We start from the raw sequence: 16083 nt of genomic DNA, 5'->3' as shown, positions 1-16083 counted from the left end.
TCTTCTTTAACTGGGTGGTAAACTTTTACATGATCTCATCAAGTAATCAAAATAAAACAAATTACCAAAGACTGACTACTCATGAATAAATAATCTGACTTAAATGTTTTCTTTTAGACACCCACTTTTGGTGGAAAAAGCATTTTATTTACAGATCTGTATGTATCTAAATGGTCACATTATTTAACACTGACAGTTTGTGTTACAAAGAATATATTAAGTACAGCTAGAGAAATTTAAGATAAGTATTATATTTTTGGTGGAAGTAACAGATTATTTAACAAGAATGAAAGTTAATATAAGAACGATCTTATAGGAGACTGGGGGAAGACTGGCAGAAAATAATTTGACATATATATAATAGGGCAAAAACAAAGTCAGGAATCTGAACCAAAAGAAGTAAAGCTGCACTCCCAGAAAGTCTATGATAGCACTTTATTATTTTACTAATTATATGAATATTAACAGAAGAAAAAAATAAAAGAATAAAAGTGGTGGGAAGAAAAAAGTGAAGGAAAAAAGAATAATGGGAATAGTGCATTTGAGCTCTCCACTACTGAGGACTTGTTACTACCCACAGGCATGTCTAACACTCTATGTGACCTCTGAGAAAATCCATATTAAGCCTGAAAATGGGTTTTATTTTACTATTCATAAAAAGCTGAAGAGCAGCTCAAAGTCACTCTTCCACATTTTAGGGGGTAAAAGAGAGTGGAGTAGGAAACTTCCTCCCCCTTGATATTATAAAAATTTTTGATATTCTGAACATCTAGTACTTTTTTTAAAAAATCACTTAAAAATTTAACAACCACCACCACAACTACCTTATTTCATCCTATCAATCAACTATCATCCAGATAACTCAACCTACCATGCTAGAAGGCATAAAACAAATATGCAATGTAAATATCAGTCATCTGGAAACTACTGATTCAAATTATTTTTATGCCTTACTGCTTTTTAAGTGCAAATACGAACACTTTCAGGCTTTCCACCCTATGCCCGTTACCTGAAGTATCTTTGCCAGGAACGGACAAGGAAGCAGCACTTTTGCTCCTGGCTATTGACGCTTTGGTAGGGACAAGCAGGCGAGTGATTAAATTACTCTCCCGAAGACTGGTATAAGACTGACGAGCTAAATGAGAACAAACAAAAAGAATTCAAGTTGAAGTCTCACAAATAAATGCGCAGCATATGAACTGCACATGAGAACTTTCCCAGCCAACAAGTAGAGGAAATGAGAGCAATATACATATACACATACATATGTATATATGTATATATATAAATATAAATAATGGGACTGAACATCACCACTGGATCCGACTGCCTTGCTAGGGAAGAGAGTACCTGAATTAAGGGTCAAAGTCCCCAGCATACTCAATAAGCCCAGTGAAGAAATCCAGGTAACATATCTAACAAAGCCCTATCCCAACGTACCGTCTCTACGGGAATTCACAAAGTTGTATGTGGCAAAACAACTTTGAGGTGGACTTCTACAGATATATGCCACTGACAGTCATAGTGGTCAAGTTCATTACCAAAAGCTCCAAGGGACTGACTAAATTATTTTGTTAAAAGTGCATCTTGTAGGGGCGCCTGGGTGGCTCAGTGGGTTAAGCCTCTGCCTTCAGCTCAGGTCATGATCTTGGGGTCCTGGGATCGAGCCCCACATCCCTGCTGAGCAGGGAGCCTGCTTCCCCCTCTCTCTCTGCCTGCCTCTCTGCCTACTTGTGATCTCTCTCTCTGTCTGTCAAATAAATAAATAAAATCTTTAAAAAAAAAAAAGTGCATCTTGTAGGGGCGCCTGGGTGGCTCAGTGGGTTAAAGCCTCTGCCTTCGGCTCAGGTCATGATCTCAGAGTCCTGGGATGGAGCCCCATGTCAGGCTCCCTGATCAGCACAGAGTCTGCTTCTCTCTCTCCCTCTGCCCTTCCACTCCTGCTTGTGCACTCTCTCAAAGAAATAAAGTATTTTTTAAAAAAGAAGTACTTCAGTAATAAGTATGAAATTTTGTGTATAATAATCAGCAGTGAAAACATGCACAAAGGTTAGATGTGGGTAATGCTATGAAACGCAACAAAGCTTTGAAGTTCAAATTATGGCCAATAACTTAAGAATTTCTTAACACTAACTAATGAAATGTTTGAAGAGAATTAAGTCTTCCACCACAAATCTTTATCTATACCAACACTCTGTGATCTAGTCCCTCAGCTTCATTATAGACCTCCTGCTCAGATGACAATAGAACTACCTATTTCACTTAAAGACAGACTCTTGGGGCATCTGGGTGGCTCAGTGAGTTAAAGCCTCTGCCTTTGGCTAGGGTCATGATCCCAGGGTCCTGACTCTCTGCTTGGCGGGGGGCCTGCTTCCCCTTCTCTCTGTCTCTGCTTGCCTCTCTGCCCACTTGTTATCTCTGTAAAAAATAAAATCTTTTAATTTAAAAAATGAAGACAGACTCTTGGCTTCAGCCAAATAAGTACGACATCAAAGGACATTTTGCAGTTAAAGAAAGGATATTCTGGCTTCAAATTTTAAGAACTACTTCTCAGGCAACCAAATGTTGACACAGATCTTTTTTGGGAGAATGACAAGTGCAGGGATAGGGAAGTGCAGAGAGAGACGATCCTGAGCAGGTTCCAAGTTTAGCTTGGAGCCCAACTCAGGATCATGGCCTGAGCCAAAATCAGGAGTCGGTGCTCAACTGACTGAGCCACACAGCACCACAAAAGATCTCTTTTAAACCACTATTTAAGACTGGTACTTAGAAATAACTAACCAGTTGGTTTTTCTTCTACTTGTACAGTTTCTGAAGGTGCCTGCAATTTGTTAGATCTTCTCGTCAAGGATGAACTTCTCTTCTTTTCTATTTTTTCTGGAGATCAAAGGCAAAGGAATATTACTTTTTACAAATTATTTAAATGCATTATTTCAGAAGTGAGTCGCTCTTCACACATTTTTTATCTTCTCTACTTTTGCTTATAAAAATTTAAATTTCCAATCTTCTGTATATCCCCAACTTAAAGCTCATTTGCTTTTTAGGTGATCTGGACAATAAAATTCATTAGGAAAAAAATAGTTAAAAATTAAGAGGATAATGTCTAGGGCGCCTGGGTGGCTCAGTGGGTTAAGCCGCTGCCTTCGGCTCAGGTCATGATCTCAGGGTCCTGGGATCGAGGCCCGCATCGGGCTCTCTGCTCAGCGGGGAGCCTGCTTCCTCCTCTCTCTCTACCTGCCTCTCCATCTGCTTGTGATCTCTCTCTGTCAAATAAATAAGTAAAATCTTAAAAAAAAAAAAAAGAGGATAATGTCTAATACTACCTGACAAGATCACCATTCCCAAATTGTGACTATACAACCTTTAATTCTGGACACAATCCATGACATCTATTACTAAAGTAATGTATACTTTAGATATAATGGCTATTTTTTTTAAACAAAAATGATCATTAACCTTTGGCACAGATGTCACAATTTTAGCAACCTAATGAAAACCATGGTGAGTGTAGACACAAACAAATTCTGACTCAGGATACTGAGACGTATCTGTTTAAAGAATAACTTCTCTTTTGGGAACCTATATATTAAACGTGGGGACCTGTAGATATTGATAACATAGCATCATTTGAAAATTCCTGAACTGATAATGTAATTGAACAGCATGAACCAGAGGTATAATCAATTCAATCATGTGATTAAATCACACATCCTTTATTTTCATACTGCAAGAAAAGACAAGATACTGTGAACAGTTAAGAGTCAGTAATGAGCAGAAGAAAAATAGACAATTTCAATCAGCCAAGCTCTAAAACAGGGCTACTTAAAGTATTACAGGTTATCAGATTATGAACTTCATTTATGTGTGAAATATTCATCTCTCTGGATCAAAAAGGTTTCATTTCAATCTGAAGAGATTTTACAAAGGTAAGCCACCACCAATACGGACTTTATTTTCCCTGTCATCATTAATGACAACATTCATTGTTTCAGAGTGTGCAGTAATACTATACCTGTAAGTAAGCTATTTCACAAAGTATCTTCCATCATACCTTCTCATATTAAAAACTAGTAAAAAGGGTCTCCTGGGTGACTCAGTGGGTTAGGCCTCTGCCTTCGGCTTGGGTCATGATCTCAGGATCCTGGGATGAAGCCCCGCATCGGGCTCTCTACAGTGGGGAGCCTGCATCCCTTCCTCTCTCTCTGCCTGCCTCTCTGCCTACTTGTGATCTCTGTCAAATAAATAAATATAATTTTTTAAAAACTAGTAAAAAAATCATTTAAAAAATAATTTAGGGGCGCCCAGGTGGCTCAGTCATTAAGCATCTGCCTTCAGCTCAGATCACAATTGCAGGGTCCTGGGATAGAGCCCTGTATCAGGTTCCCTCTCCCACTCCCCCTGCTATGCTCCCTCTCTTGCTGTTTCTCTGTCAAATAAATAAAATCTTTTTTAAAATTACTTGGAATTGCTCCTTCAGTGCAAGTTAACTAATTATTCTAAAAGGCATCGCCTGTTCCTCCTCTTTACAAATCTCTTTTAATAGCATGAGGCCTATGAATGAAAGCATACTAGCATTTGCTCGTTATACTAAAAATGTCATACACGTCTGTGGAAGAAATATGTGCTAACTCCTCAAAGCAATTAGATAGTTTCTGAAACAGAGTGAATGCTAGTTAAACAAGTAAAATATATAAAAATGAATGTGTTTGTGTGTATACATGAAAGTATATAAATACAACATTGCAATGAATTCTAGTTTTTCTAAAGGATTGAAATGGTGAATAACAAATTAATTTCATTATATGACAAGGAAGGTGCTAGAGAAAAACCTTCCCACATTAATGTACAAATGATCCCAGGCTACACATTAAGTGCTTTGAGAAAGCCTATCAAGGGTTAGGGTGGTAAGTGGATCAACTTTTGTTAGACCATTCAAAGAAACAATGTGATAAGCCCAGATCGGGGCTCCCTGCTCAGCGGGGAATCTGTGTCTCCCCCTTTGCCCCACTTACCACTTGTGCTCTCTCACTCTCTCACTTGCTCCCAAATAAATAAAATGTTTTTTGAAAAGATTTTTAAATTGAAACCATAATTATGCCTTTTATTCTTCAATTCATAAGGCACTGAAGTGGGAATGATGTGGAATATGTTTGCTCTGTCTTCTTCGTGCCAAGATCACTTCTGTTTTTGCCTCCAGAAAGGACTTTTTTAAATTGATTGATGGGTATGGTCTGCCTAATCCATTTCAATTATCAGTGGGAAACAACATGCACAACAAGCCAGAAATGGTCACTGATGGTCAGGTGAAGGACTTTTTTTTTAAGATTTTATTTATTTATTACAAAGAGAAATAGTGAAAGAGGGAACAAAAGCACAGGAGAGCTAGAGAGGGAGAAGCAGTCTCCCCACTGAGCAGGGAGCCCTGACATGGGCTTCGATCCCAGGACTTTGGGATCACGACCCTGAGCAGAAGGCAGACACTTAACGAATGAGCCACCCAGGCACCTCAGGTGAAGAATTTTTTTAAAAAAGGAACACTAATTAAAAGGGCAAACACTAGAAGCAAAAGGTATTGCGGTTGGGGCGCCTGGGTGGCTCAGTGGGTTCAAGCCTCTGCCTTCAGCTCAGGTCATAATCTTAGGGTCCTAGGATGGAGCCCCATCGGGCTCTCTGCTAAGCAGGGAGTCTGCTCCCCCCACCTCTCTGCCTGCCTCTCTGCCTACTTGTGATCTCTGTCTGTCAAATAAGTAAAATCTTTAAAAACAAAAACAAAAAAAAAGGTATTGAGGTAGTCATAGTAGATAATTTCTTTTTTGTTTAAAGAATACCACATTAGCACTACAAAGAGTTATAAACAGGAGGTTAACAATGCTTTGCTCATTAAACATGGGTACCATGTTAATTTGCTTTGGAGGAAAACACAGGACTATTGAAATGTACAATTTCAACATCACAATCTGTCTATCAAATGACCAAAATATAAGCCAAAAACAAGCATGACAGAGTGAAGAGCACTGAATTTCTTGGGGTCTTAGCTATAAAGCCAGGAAGGTAATTACACTTGCCTGTCACCTTTACAAGGTTGTCATGAGTAACAAGTACGACATATGTGAAGCAGATCAACCTGTCCACTGCTGCATATATGCTAACATTTTCCTTAAATGAGGTGATATTCATGAAACTTAACGGAAATTGAATGACCAGTCTAGTTACTCTCTAGGAAAAAGGATCTCATTTACTGGTAGGTAGAATATGAATCCGTTTTATACCAAGTTACTGTGCCAGGCAATGGCAATAAAATGTGTTTCAGTTTGGGCTACCTGAACTCAACAAGCGCCTATGATGATGCACATGTGAATTATGAAACAAGGACTAACACTGATTAAAATACAAAACAGTAATGACCACCCCCACCGACAACAAAACCAAGTGGTGCTCTTCTAAAATAAATCTAAATGTTCCACAATCTAAAGGATAAGTGGTGGGCGCCTGGGTGGCTCAGTGGGTTAAGCCGCTGCCTTTGGCTCAGGTCATGATCTCAGGGTCCTGGGATCAAGTCCCGCATCAGGCTCTCTGCTCAGCAGGGAGCCTGCTTCCCCCCCCCCTCTGCCTGCCTCTCTGTCTACTTGTGATCTCTGTCTGTCAAATCAACAACAACAACAAAAAAAAGGATAAGTGGTACTGTGAAAAGACATTAAAAAGAATTTAATTCATTGGTTTAAAATTCAGGAGAATACATGAAATTACTACTTACTCTTGGCAACAGAACTCTGAAGACCTGCAGATGACACAGACATTTGTTTCTGTAAACCAGATGTGTCCTGTTCAAGTTTCTCAGTCGATATAGAACGTTTACTGGCTGAGGAAAGATATATTTACTGTACTCATACTTAAAGCATCATTAGCTGCAACAAAGTAAGTTCATGATGTAGTTCTATAGAGTACGTGCACTAATTAGGTGCACAATGTTTACTGTCATTCCTTACACGTGATATAAATTTAAGTTTTAAGAAACTGTAGAGCTCTGTCCATTTATAGGAAAATTTATAGTAGCTGCAATAGTAAATGAGACTATTTTTAAAATATGCACTGGATAAAATATGCATTGGATAAAGCTATATAAAATTCAATCATTTTTACAGAGATTACAAATTTAAAGGGTAAGATTTTGGATATACTGGATAAAATATTAAAATTTCTTTTGCAGGGGTGCCTGGGTGGCTTAGTGGATTAAAGCCTCTGCCTTCGGCTCAGGTCATGATCCCAGGGTCCTGGGATCAAGCCCCGCATCAGGCTCCCTGCTTCGTCCTCTCTCTCTGCCTGCTCTCTGCCTACTTGTGGTCTCTCTCTGTCAAATAAATAAATAAAATCTTTTAAAAAATTCCTTTTGTAATCTTATATGATACAAATTTAAACATAAACTTACTGGGCACACCAAAGAGTACATGGCAGCATTTTCACTTAAAACACAAAGCTCAAAACCCTACTGTAAATGCAACCTTGCAGCAACAGCCAATATCTAAATATGAGCATGAATAACTTAAAAGTTTAACAGTTTATTAATTACCAGTTTTGGTTTCTGGGTTCACAGCTGTAGAGCCTTCCCATGACCATCTTTTTTGACGATGATCAACACGGTTGCTCCGTTCCAATGTCCGACAGAGAACAGCCTTGAATCTCTCCTATTTAAAATAAATGCCAACAAATTTTTACATATTCAACATACTGGATAGTGTAATTTAGATCTGTGGGTTAGAACACTAACCCATTACCAAATTTTTGTATCAGGCAAAATTGGGGGGGGTGAGGTTAGGTAATAGTTAAAAATGAAGACCAAAAAAACAACTGAAGACCCTATTTCTGGTATCAATCAATGTCAATGCTTCTCCTGAGTAAAAGGCTTTAATCTTATGGATATGAACTGAAAAACAGACTGTGCTTACCTCAGTCTGTATCATGAGGAAATTAATTAATTAATTAATCTGAGAGAAAGAACGTGCACAAGCAAGGGGAGCAGCAGACAGAGGGGGGAGGAGGAGAAGCAGGGAGCCCGACATGAGCCTAGAGTGCCAGGCACCAAAAGAGTCCAGGAAGGTAGAGAGAGAGGCAGGGCCCCAGCACAGCTGGGAGGAAGAGTGCACAGGGCAGAAAGGCAGTGGAAGCCAGATGGGAGAGCAAGCGCGGTCTTCTGACTGGCCTGCACTCAAGTCAGAGCAGCAGCTGTGAGAAGAGAGATCGCGGCCTAGTGAGGGGTCTCTGAGCATGAGACCACTGGCATAGAGCGCAGAGACCCAACTGAGCCGCAACCCAGAGCATGGAAGGGCTCTCTTCCCAGGCCTTCGAGGCTCCACTTGACCTCAGATAGGAGGTCGAAATTCAGGGATCTGAGAGCACAGGAACAAGAGGCTCTACCGCTGAAGGGGAGAACTGGGACTGGATCCCTTGGCAGGAGAGGGGGCAGGAAAGGCAGTGAAAGGCTAAGAAAAAAGTATTCCAGTGCCAGGTGACACCATGTGGCATTTGATGAACAGGCTAGGAACCATGTACTGTACCCTTTCTTCCTGTAGTTTTTGTTTCCTTTTTTCTTCTGCAGATATTCTCCGCTGCTCATCCTTCTCTTTTTGTTCTTTAAGCTTTCGTTGTTTCTCCTCCATCTGTTTTTCATATTGGATCCGTGATTTTCTTTCTTTTTCAAGCAGTTGTGTTTCCTTAGTAGCTGAAATATTCCAAATACATTTTCGAGGCATAAGAGCCAAGAAAATATTTAAGTTTTCTACAGTACTCACAAAGAAGGAGAAAGTTAATATAGCTCCTCCTCTTTCTTAAAAATAACATGACCCATGCCAATAACAAACAATTATATAAGTGAACAAGAATCATTTGCACTGAGTGTTCATTTAATTCTAGAGAACAGAGATGGCATAGATGACCCTCATATCCTGTCCAAGCTAAAATTCTGAATTAAAAACAAGTATTTTCTTTCATGTGATATTTCCGCTGATTTGAGGCAAAATTAAACCCCACAGATTAACATGCTATATACATTAAAATAAGAACTAAAAAGAAAACACATGGCCAGAAGGGTTTTTTTTTTTCTTCTACTAGGAAACTTCTTTCAAAGGCCTCATCTATCCAGACCATATTTAATCATGCCCGTTTTACATTCATGGAGTTAAGACACCACACTATGGAACAGCATGATGTTTTCCTATTTCAAATTTTCCCTCACTAAAGCCTGGACAGCATCTATGCAGTTCTAAAATACTCTCCCGAAGAGCTCCAGGAAGAAATAACTCCTCACCAAAACAAAGAAAAATGATATCCATTTGAATGAAGCTGAGCACAAGTTTTGTCAAGGGATTTCAAAGGCCAGAGAAAAATGCCTCTTTGAGAAAGGCATTCTCTTGAGGTGTAAAAAGATTATTCTTTTAGGTCCAAATTTACACTTGAGAAGCCTACGTTAGGATTATTAACAACTTCATTTTCCTTTTTAGAGTCATTTTTATTGAAACCCCATTCTGCTTGTTCCTACAATGCTGAAATTTTCACACCTTAGTTTTCAGAAAATTAGAGCTAACAGAAACTACTTCAAAAATTAAACAATCAGGGGTGCCTGGGTGGCTCAGTGGGTTAAAGCCTCTGCCTTCGGCTCAGGTCATAATCCCAGGTTCCTGGGATCGAGCCCCACATCGGGCTCTCTGCTCAGCGGGGAGCCTGCTTCCTCCTCTCTGTCTCTCTGCCTACTTGTGATCTCTGTCTGTCAAATAAATAAATATTTTTTTAAAAAATTAAACAATCAACTATTTTCAAGGCCTTCTTTATCTGCCTTAGTATAATTATTCAACCCAACATAATACATCCCAGAAAAAATGTAATCTATGTATAAACAGATCAGGAAAAGTAGATAAAAATCACTTTGAAAATATATAACCTCAACAGAAAATTTATTCATTCCAATTTTAAGTCTAAAATATACCTTCTTGTTGTCTTTTGGTCTCCTCTCTTCGCTCCTTTGCCAACCTCTGCTTCACATCATTTTTAAGCACGGATCCATCTATTACTAAAAACAAAAAAATATATAGTAAGGCATTAATAGATCTGGTTTTATTGACGTGACACTCTGACATCTATAAAAAAGCATTCTAGGTATTATACCTGGTTTGAAAGCAGATCTTATATTTGCAGATTGAGATGGATGAGTGCTGAAACTACTTTGATTCCGTCTTTCTTCGGCTATGGCGTGAGCAGCCGCAACTATAATACAGGGAGAGAAAAGGAAGGGATTAGATATTATGAATGAAAACAGCTAATACAGGGGGAGGCAAAGCCTGGGCAATCATCCTTGATGATACAGGACAGCATCTCTTATCTAGAAGACAAAATCAGGACAGATTAATCCAGGTCAACAACAAAGACATATTGAGTACCTATGTTCAACAACACTTTACAAAAGAATTAAGGCTGTTTACTGTGGGTGTGCCAGTTTATCTGAGGACTTAGAGCTTGTTAGTGGGAGTAGCAGCACGAGCTTGTGGATAAGTAGGAGCTAATGATTAATAACTTTCAAAAATGCCTCAGACAAGATATCACACCAAGTACTGGAAAAACTGAGCTGGCACAGAAATGGAAAAACTGTTTCATCATAAATTGAAAATTTAGAAAAGACGTGGTGTTTACAGATCTGAATTTGGAAGCAGAAGTGTCAACAGTGAGATCCTCAGAGACTGGACCCAATATTAAAAAGCACATTTATAAATTACGTAGATGTGGGGTTTTCTTTACCCACGTTGCTTTAAAGATACCAGCAATGCCTGCCTTTCCCCACCCCCAGTCTCTGTCTGGGTGGAGGCCCAGGCACTTCCAGTTGCTAAAAGCTCTATTCTAATGCAGTGAAGGTGGAGAAGCACTCAAGGAATTTCCATTGAGATAGTATTATTCCAGGTAGAAAAATGTCCGGCAAACAAAGATAAATTTACACATGCCTTGTAAAATGCGCCCAAAAGTGGTAAACAAACTTCAATAAGGGTGAAATACAAGATTAGGGGAGCACAATTTGGGGGAGAGTAAGAAAAACAAATGCCAGGATGACACACACAGCAATTATTATAGGGGATTCCGGAGCCCTTGAATTCCATTTATGGCTGCATCTAAAATGTCCCACAATGCTGGGCATCTTCAGGAAGAATCTGGAGATTAACACTGAAAACTCTCCTTCTACCTCTGTGAATGCACAGGAAATATGTCCCTGTGATATTGCATACACTTTTGTTTTCTATATATCAGGAAAAAATTTAACAGTTGAAGATGGACGGTTAAAATAATTAAAGGAACAGAGTATCTGTCATTGTACTTAAAGAATGAAAGAACTCTGAGATGTTTCTTGTCACTGAGGAAAGAGATCTGGGAGTCATTTTACAGAGTAACCTTGAAAGTGAGCTCATAATTGCTGCCATAGGGACCACTATTTCAAAAAGGAAAAAGGATTTTTTTTTTAACCACACAGACCTAACAGCTCAGATAATCCATGATTTAGCTAACAGACCTAACAGCTCAGATAATCCATGATTTAGCTAAATTTGAAGATTAGACTCTTCTCAACTTCCTTCATAGTTCAACTACCAGCAATTCTGTGGACCACAGATTATCCTCTGAATTTGCATACTAGTGTATTAGAACAATTCTTACATATAGTCTATAAATTAATTAAACCCTCTTATGTACTCTCTCCCGCTTGTAACATCTCTATTTGAGCAGAGAAAAAAACAGTTTTGCACATTCCATTTTCCTGATTAGAAATCCCAAAGAAAGTTCATATTTTAGCACAAATTACTTGACCATAAGGACAATTTCTCTTGAAATGTATAATTTTACCATATTTAAAGATCTAATGATCTTTAAATGATCTCCCTCTCTACCTCTGCCTCTGTCCACCCCAGCCCCAGTCATGTTCTCTCTCTCAAATAAAATCTTAAAAGAGTCACCTTTTGCCTGGAGGTTAATGAATAGGGTAGAGTTTATTACCAGAACTGAAGAACCTTAATCTGTATTTATGGTACTTTCCTAAAAATTGCTATAACAAATACTGTATATCAACCTCACCATTTACGAAATTCTTTACATTTGTATAACTTCATTAAATTCTAACAACCCTATAAAATGGATATTATTATTTTCCATATTTTTTACAGGTAGGAAAAACTGAAGCTAAACATTATTGTCCCAGATCACGCAGGTAGTAACTCTGGGTCTTGTGTTTGAGCCCCAAAGTGGGTAGAGATTACTAAAAAATAAACAAGACACAACAAAAAATTCCTCAAAGATAGCATGTCTTAAAGTAAATTACAGTTTCCTACCAGTCAGAGCTGCCTACAGTGGAATGGCTACTTGGAAAAATATTAAGCTGTTAGACTATACATCCAAGTTGTAGAAGCTGCCCAGGATTTTATAGCTGGGACTCTGGGTATTAGACTTGAGAAACTTAAGGTTTCTCCAGCTCTAAAATTCTATAATCATCTCACTCAACCTTAGTAGCTTTTTCTGCATTTGTCTAAAGAAATTACTTGTGAATTTAGAAAAACAAGTGAACAGATCAGTGGCAAAGTTTCTTATGCTCATCAGGTTGAAAAATTCATATAAATTATCTTACAATTATGTGTAAAAGTATAAAACACATGTTCTGTTAAAAGAAGTGTATTTAGGGATGCCTGGATGGTTCATTGGGTTAAAGTCTGCCTTCCACTCAGGTCATGCTCTCAGGGGAGTCTGTTTCTCCCCCACTCTCTGCCCCGTCCCTGCCCACTCCCCACCCACCCCCATGCTCCTGACCCCTAACTCTTTCAGGTAAATAAAAATTTTTAAAAAGTGTATTTCTTCAGTATGTTACACTCTTAGCGCAGTGCTATGCACAGAAAACATAATAAAATGAATGTACATAATTCATGCCCCCTTAGAAGTCACTTGTTCAGGGACAACGTTTTAAATCTTGGAGCCAGGCTCCCAGCAGTAAATGAAATTAACCAGATTAACAGATTCAGGGCTACTCATGGTTACTTGGATAACAGAATAAAAAGCAGCAACTGTCACATTGGCATCTCATTTGCCACTAAGTGGCAAAACATTTCAATGACTCCTTGTCCCCTTCAGGAAAACGCTGAGACCATGAGGGCAAATCTTGTTAAAGCCCGAAATCTATGAAAATTCTAACATATAACATGTGATGTTTTCAATTCCTAATAGGAAATGGGCAACAAGGAGGTCAATTAGGGTTCTGGGTTAAGCCCTTTTTGCATGACTAAGTTTTTGGCTTGAAATACTGTGAATCCAAGCAACTGTTTCAAAAGATTTTAAAATACTTCACAACAATCAATATCCAAAAATGCTTGGGAAGGGGGTTATCCAGAATGCTGGTTACTTTAAATCACTGAAGTAAACAAATGGCAGAGAGCCTTAGGTGTCAACAAGTAATGAAACAATCCGAATTTACTGCACTCTCTCTCGAGGTAAAGATGAAAGTGTATTTGCTTCTGATACGTTGTTTGGGGAGTGGATTCAAAGTATTCTGAAGGAACACAAAGCCTCTCAATCGCAGCCAATTTTTCAACTGCAAATGAAAAATCCCCAAGGCTTTCGATAAAATCAATTAAGATCGTTTTATTCTCAAGCTCATAGTAATAGCAACTGGCCTGAGAAAACCAAGTAACCTCCCACAAGCGAGAAATACCCTTTCGCTCCGCGAGCGGAGCAGTCTCCTGGGCTAAGCAATGCGCTGCCAAATTTTAGAAAATTAACGCTTTGGGGGCGACAAACATTTTGGCGTTGGGGGCCAGTTCAGAAGAAAGCACACTGAAGTGCAGCTTCCCGTTCCTTGCCGCCTAGGGTCTGCAAGATGTCCCACGGAAGGTGACATCTTGACGAAGTCATGTGCTACAGCAGGCAAATCAGGAGGAGCGGAGAGGCAAGTTTCTCCCAACTTTCAAAGGAACAGCCCCCAAGGCTCCCTCCTCACCGGACGTAGGCCGGGAGGGTGCAGTAGATTCAGCCCTTGGGAGAGGCAAGGACTGCGGCCGTGGGAGAGGATGCGAGCGCCCCGCGCAGAGAGAAAACTCCCGGCTCCCGGCGCCTGGAAAGGCTGCCCTGGCGCGCGGGGTCTTGGCGGGCGCCCGCACATGCCGGGCTGTGGCGCGTCCGTTCGATGGCCGCGCGGGCGCCCGCCGCCCCCCAACGGCAGGCGCAGCTCAGGACCGTCCTCGGGGTCTGGGGTCACAGGCCCCTCCACCCCCACCCCTGCGCCCACAGTGTCCGTTAGTTCCCTCACGCCCCGCCCGCGCGGTTCGGCCGGTGGCGGCGACCGTTGGAACGTTGGCCGCGGGACTTCGGCCGTCGGTGATGCCGGCCGGCCGGCCGTTCCTCCTCCCCACCCCCGTCCCACAACGCTTCTCTGTCCCGTCCAGGGAAACTCCGGGCGGGTGAGGGGAGGACCGGACGGCGCGAGGCCACTCCGGAGTAAAGTTTTCTGACGCCCTCCGCGCCGCTTCAACGGCCCCCGGGGCCACGAGACGCCCGCCTCCCGCGCGGTTCCGAATTCCCCCGGGAGACGCCAGGCCGCTCACCCATGCGTTCGCGCATCCCCCTCAGGGAGGTGCCGCTGCCGGCGCGCTCCGCCATCTTCCGAGCCGCCGCGTCTGAAACCGCTGGCGGCGCTGGGGGTCCAGTGCGCAGGCTCCGGCGCCGCCGTCTGGCCCGCTTCGGCCGCGGCGCCGGGGGGCGGGGCGGGGCGGGGCCCGCAGAGTCGCGGCGCCCGCCTGAGACCCGCACGCCCTGCAGCGCTGCTCACTACACACCACGTCTGGACCCGCTGGGCAGGGACCTCGGGTCTAAAGAAACCCTCTCCTACGTTCCATGTTCTCCTCGCATCCGTGTGCGGGGGGCCAGCCAATCATCAGCCGGCTTGGCCGTCCAACATTCCTTTTTCCCTTTCATCCCGTCTACATAGCAACGCAGTAACATTCCTTCCTTTCTTCATTTGTTCCTTCGTTCCTTCAGGGAGCATTATACCGAGCGCCTCCTGGGTTCGCTTGTATCCGGAGTTTGCTAGTCTTTGAAACACTACAGAAAGGCCTAAGTGAGGGACAAGAGGTCCAGAGGCAGGTTAGGGGGTAGAGATGTTCCTGGAAGGTACTAGGGGCCCAATCAAGAGTAGAGCCTTTCTTTAAATCTTTGCAAAATAAATCATGACACTGTCAGGTCTCAAAGTTGCATGAATTGTCTCTACGGTGTTTGTGGATCTTTAAGTGAAGGAGAGGGCTTGTGGGACACGCACTCTGATGAACCCTCTATATCTCAAAATTTCAGGGAGCTGTAAAGGGGAAGGAGCTAATAACAGCAAACATTTATTGACTCTTACTATGTGCCAGGCCCTGTTCTAACTACGTTACCTATATTCATTCATTTAATCCCCCTACTACCTGACAAAGTCGGCACCATTATCACTCCCATCTCGTAGATAAGAAAACTAAAGCAGAGAGAAGTTAAATTATTCACAGTCACACAGTTACTATCAGAACTGGAATTTGAACCCAAAATGTCTGACCAGTAGCCGCCTCCATGTGCTTAGCCTTAAGCAATACTGTTTCATAAAAGCTGGAGATTCATACATAGTTCATAAATGATTAGCATCCAGAATGCATAAAGATCTAAAAATACATAAGGAAAAAAACCTCCAAGAAGTGAGCAAAAGGCATAAACAGGCCTCCCACAAGAGAAAAATCACAAATGATCAAGAAACATGAGAAAAGATGCTCACACTCTTCAGCAGTCCGAGAGAATACAAACAAAACCCAGAAGGTATCATGTTATACCTGCAGATTTAGCAAACTTATTTTTTTTAAAGATTTTATTTATTAATTTGACAGAGAGAAATCACAAGTAGATGGAGAGGCAGGCAGAGAGAGAGAGAGGGAAGCAGGCTCCCTGCCGAGCAGAGAGCCCGATGCGGGACTTGATCCCAGGACCCTGAGATCATGACCTGAGCCGAAGGCGCGGCTTAACCCACTGAGCCACCCAGGCGCCCCAGATTTAGCAAAT

At 41.3% G+C, this 16083-nt stretch overlaps 1 protein-coding gene across 6 annotated transcripts in view; it reads right to left on the bottom strand.

Annotated features, from left to right (window-relative positions):
* The window catches only part of MAP7D3 (MAP7 domain containing 3), a 30069-nt gene extending 15378 nt beyond the window's left edge, over positions 1-14691 (bottom strand). For 5 of the 6 annotated variants that reach the window (XM_044234286.1, XM_044234290.1, XM_044234288.1 and 2 more), the window contains exons 1-8: positions 14610-14691; positions 10156-10254; positions 9977-10060; positions 8553-8716; positions 7568-7682; positions 6755-6859; positions 2782-2877; positions 1010-1135 (exon numbers count right to left, since the gene is read on the bottom strand). In XM_044234286.1, the coding sequence (XP_044090221.1) occupies positions 1010-1135; positions 2782-2877; positions 6755-6859; positions 7568-7682; positions 8553-8716; positions 9977-10060; positions 10156-10254; positions 14610-14664 (844 nt within the window). In that variant the 5' untranslated portion in view covers positions 14665-14691. The remainder of the gene's footprint in view (positions 1-1009; positions 1136-2781; positions 2878-6754; positions 6860-7567; positions 7683-8552; positions 8717-9976; positions 10061-10155; positions 10255-14609) is intronic. The other variant, XM_044234289.1, reaches the window with a different exon arrangement.
* Between the last annotated feature and the right edge of the window lie 1392 nt (positions 14692-16083).

The sequence above is a fragment of the Neovison vison genome, chromosome X, assembly GCF_020171115.1.
Source record: "Neovison vison isolate M4711 chromosome X, ASM_NN_V1, whole genome shotgun sequence".
NCBI classification, from domain to species: Eukaryota; Metazoa; Chordata; class Mammalia; order Carnivora; family Mustelidae; genus Neogale; species Neogale vison.
Note: the sequence above shows the minus strand (reverse complement) of the source record. Positions and strands in the feature narration are given on the sequence as shown.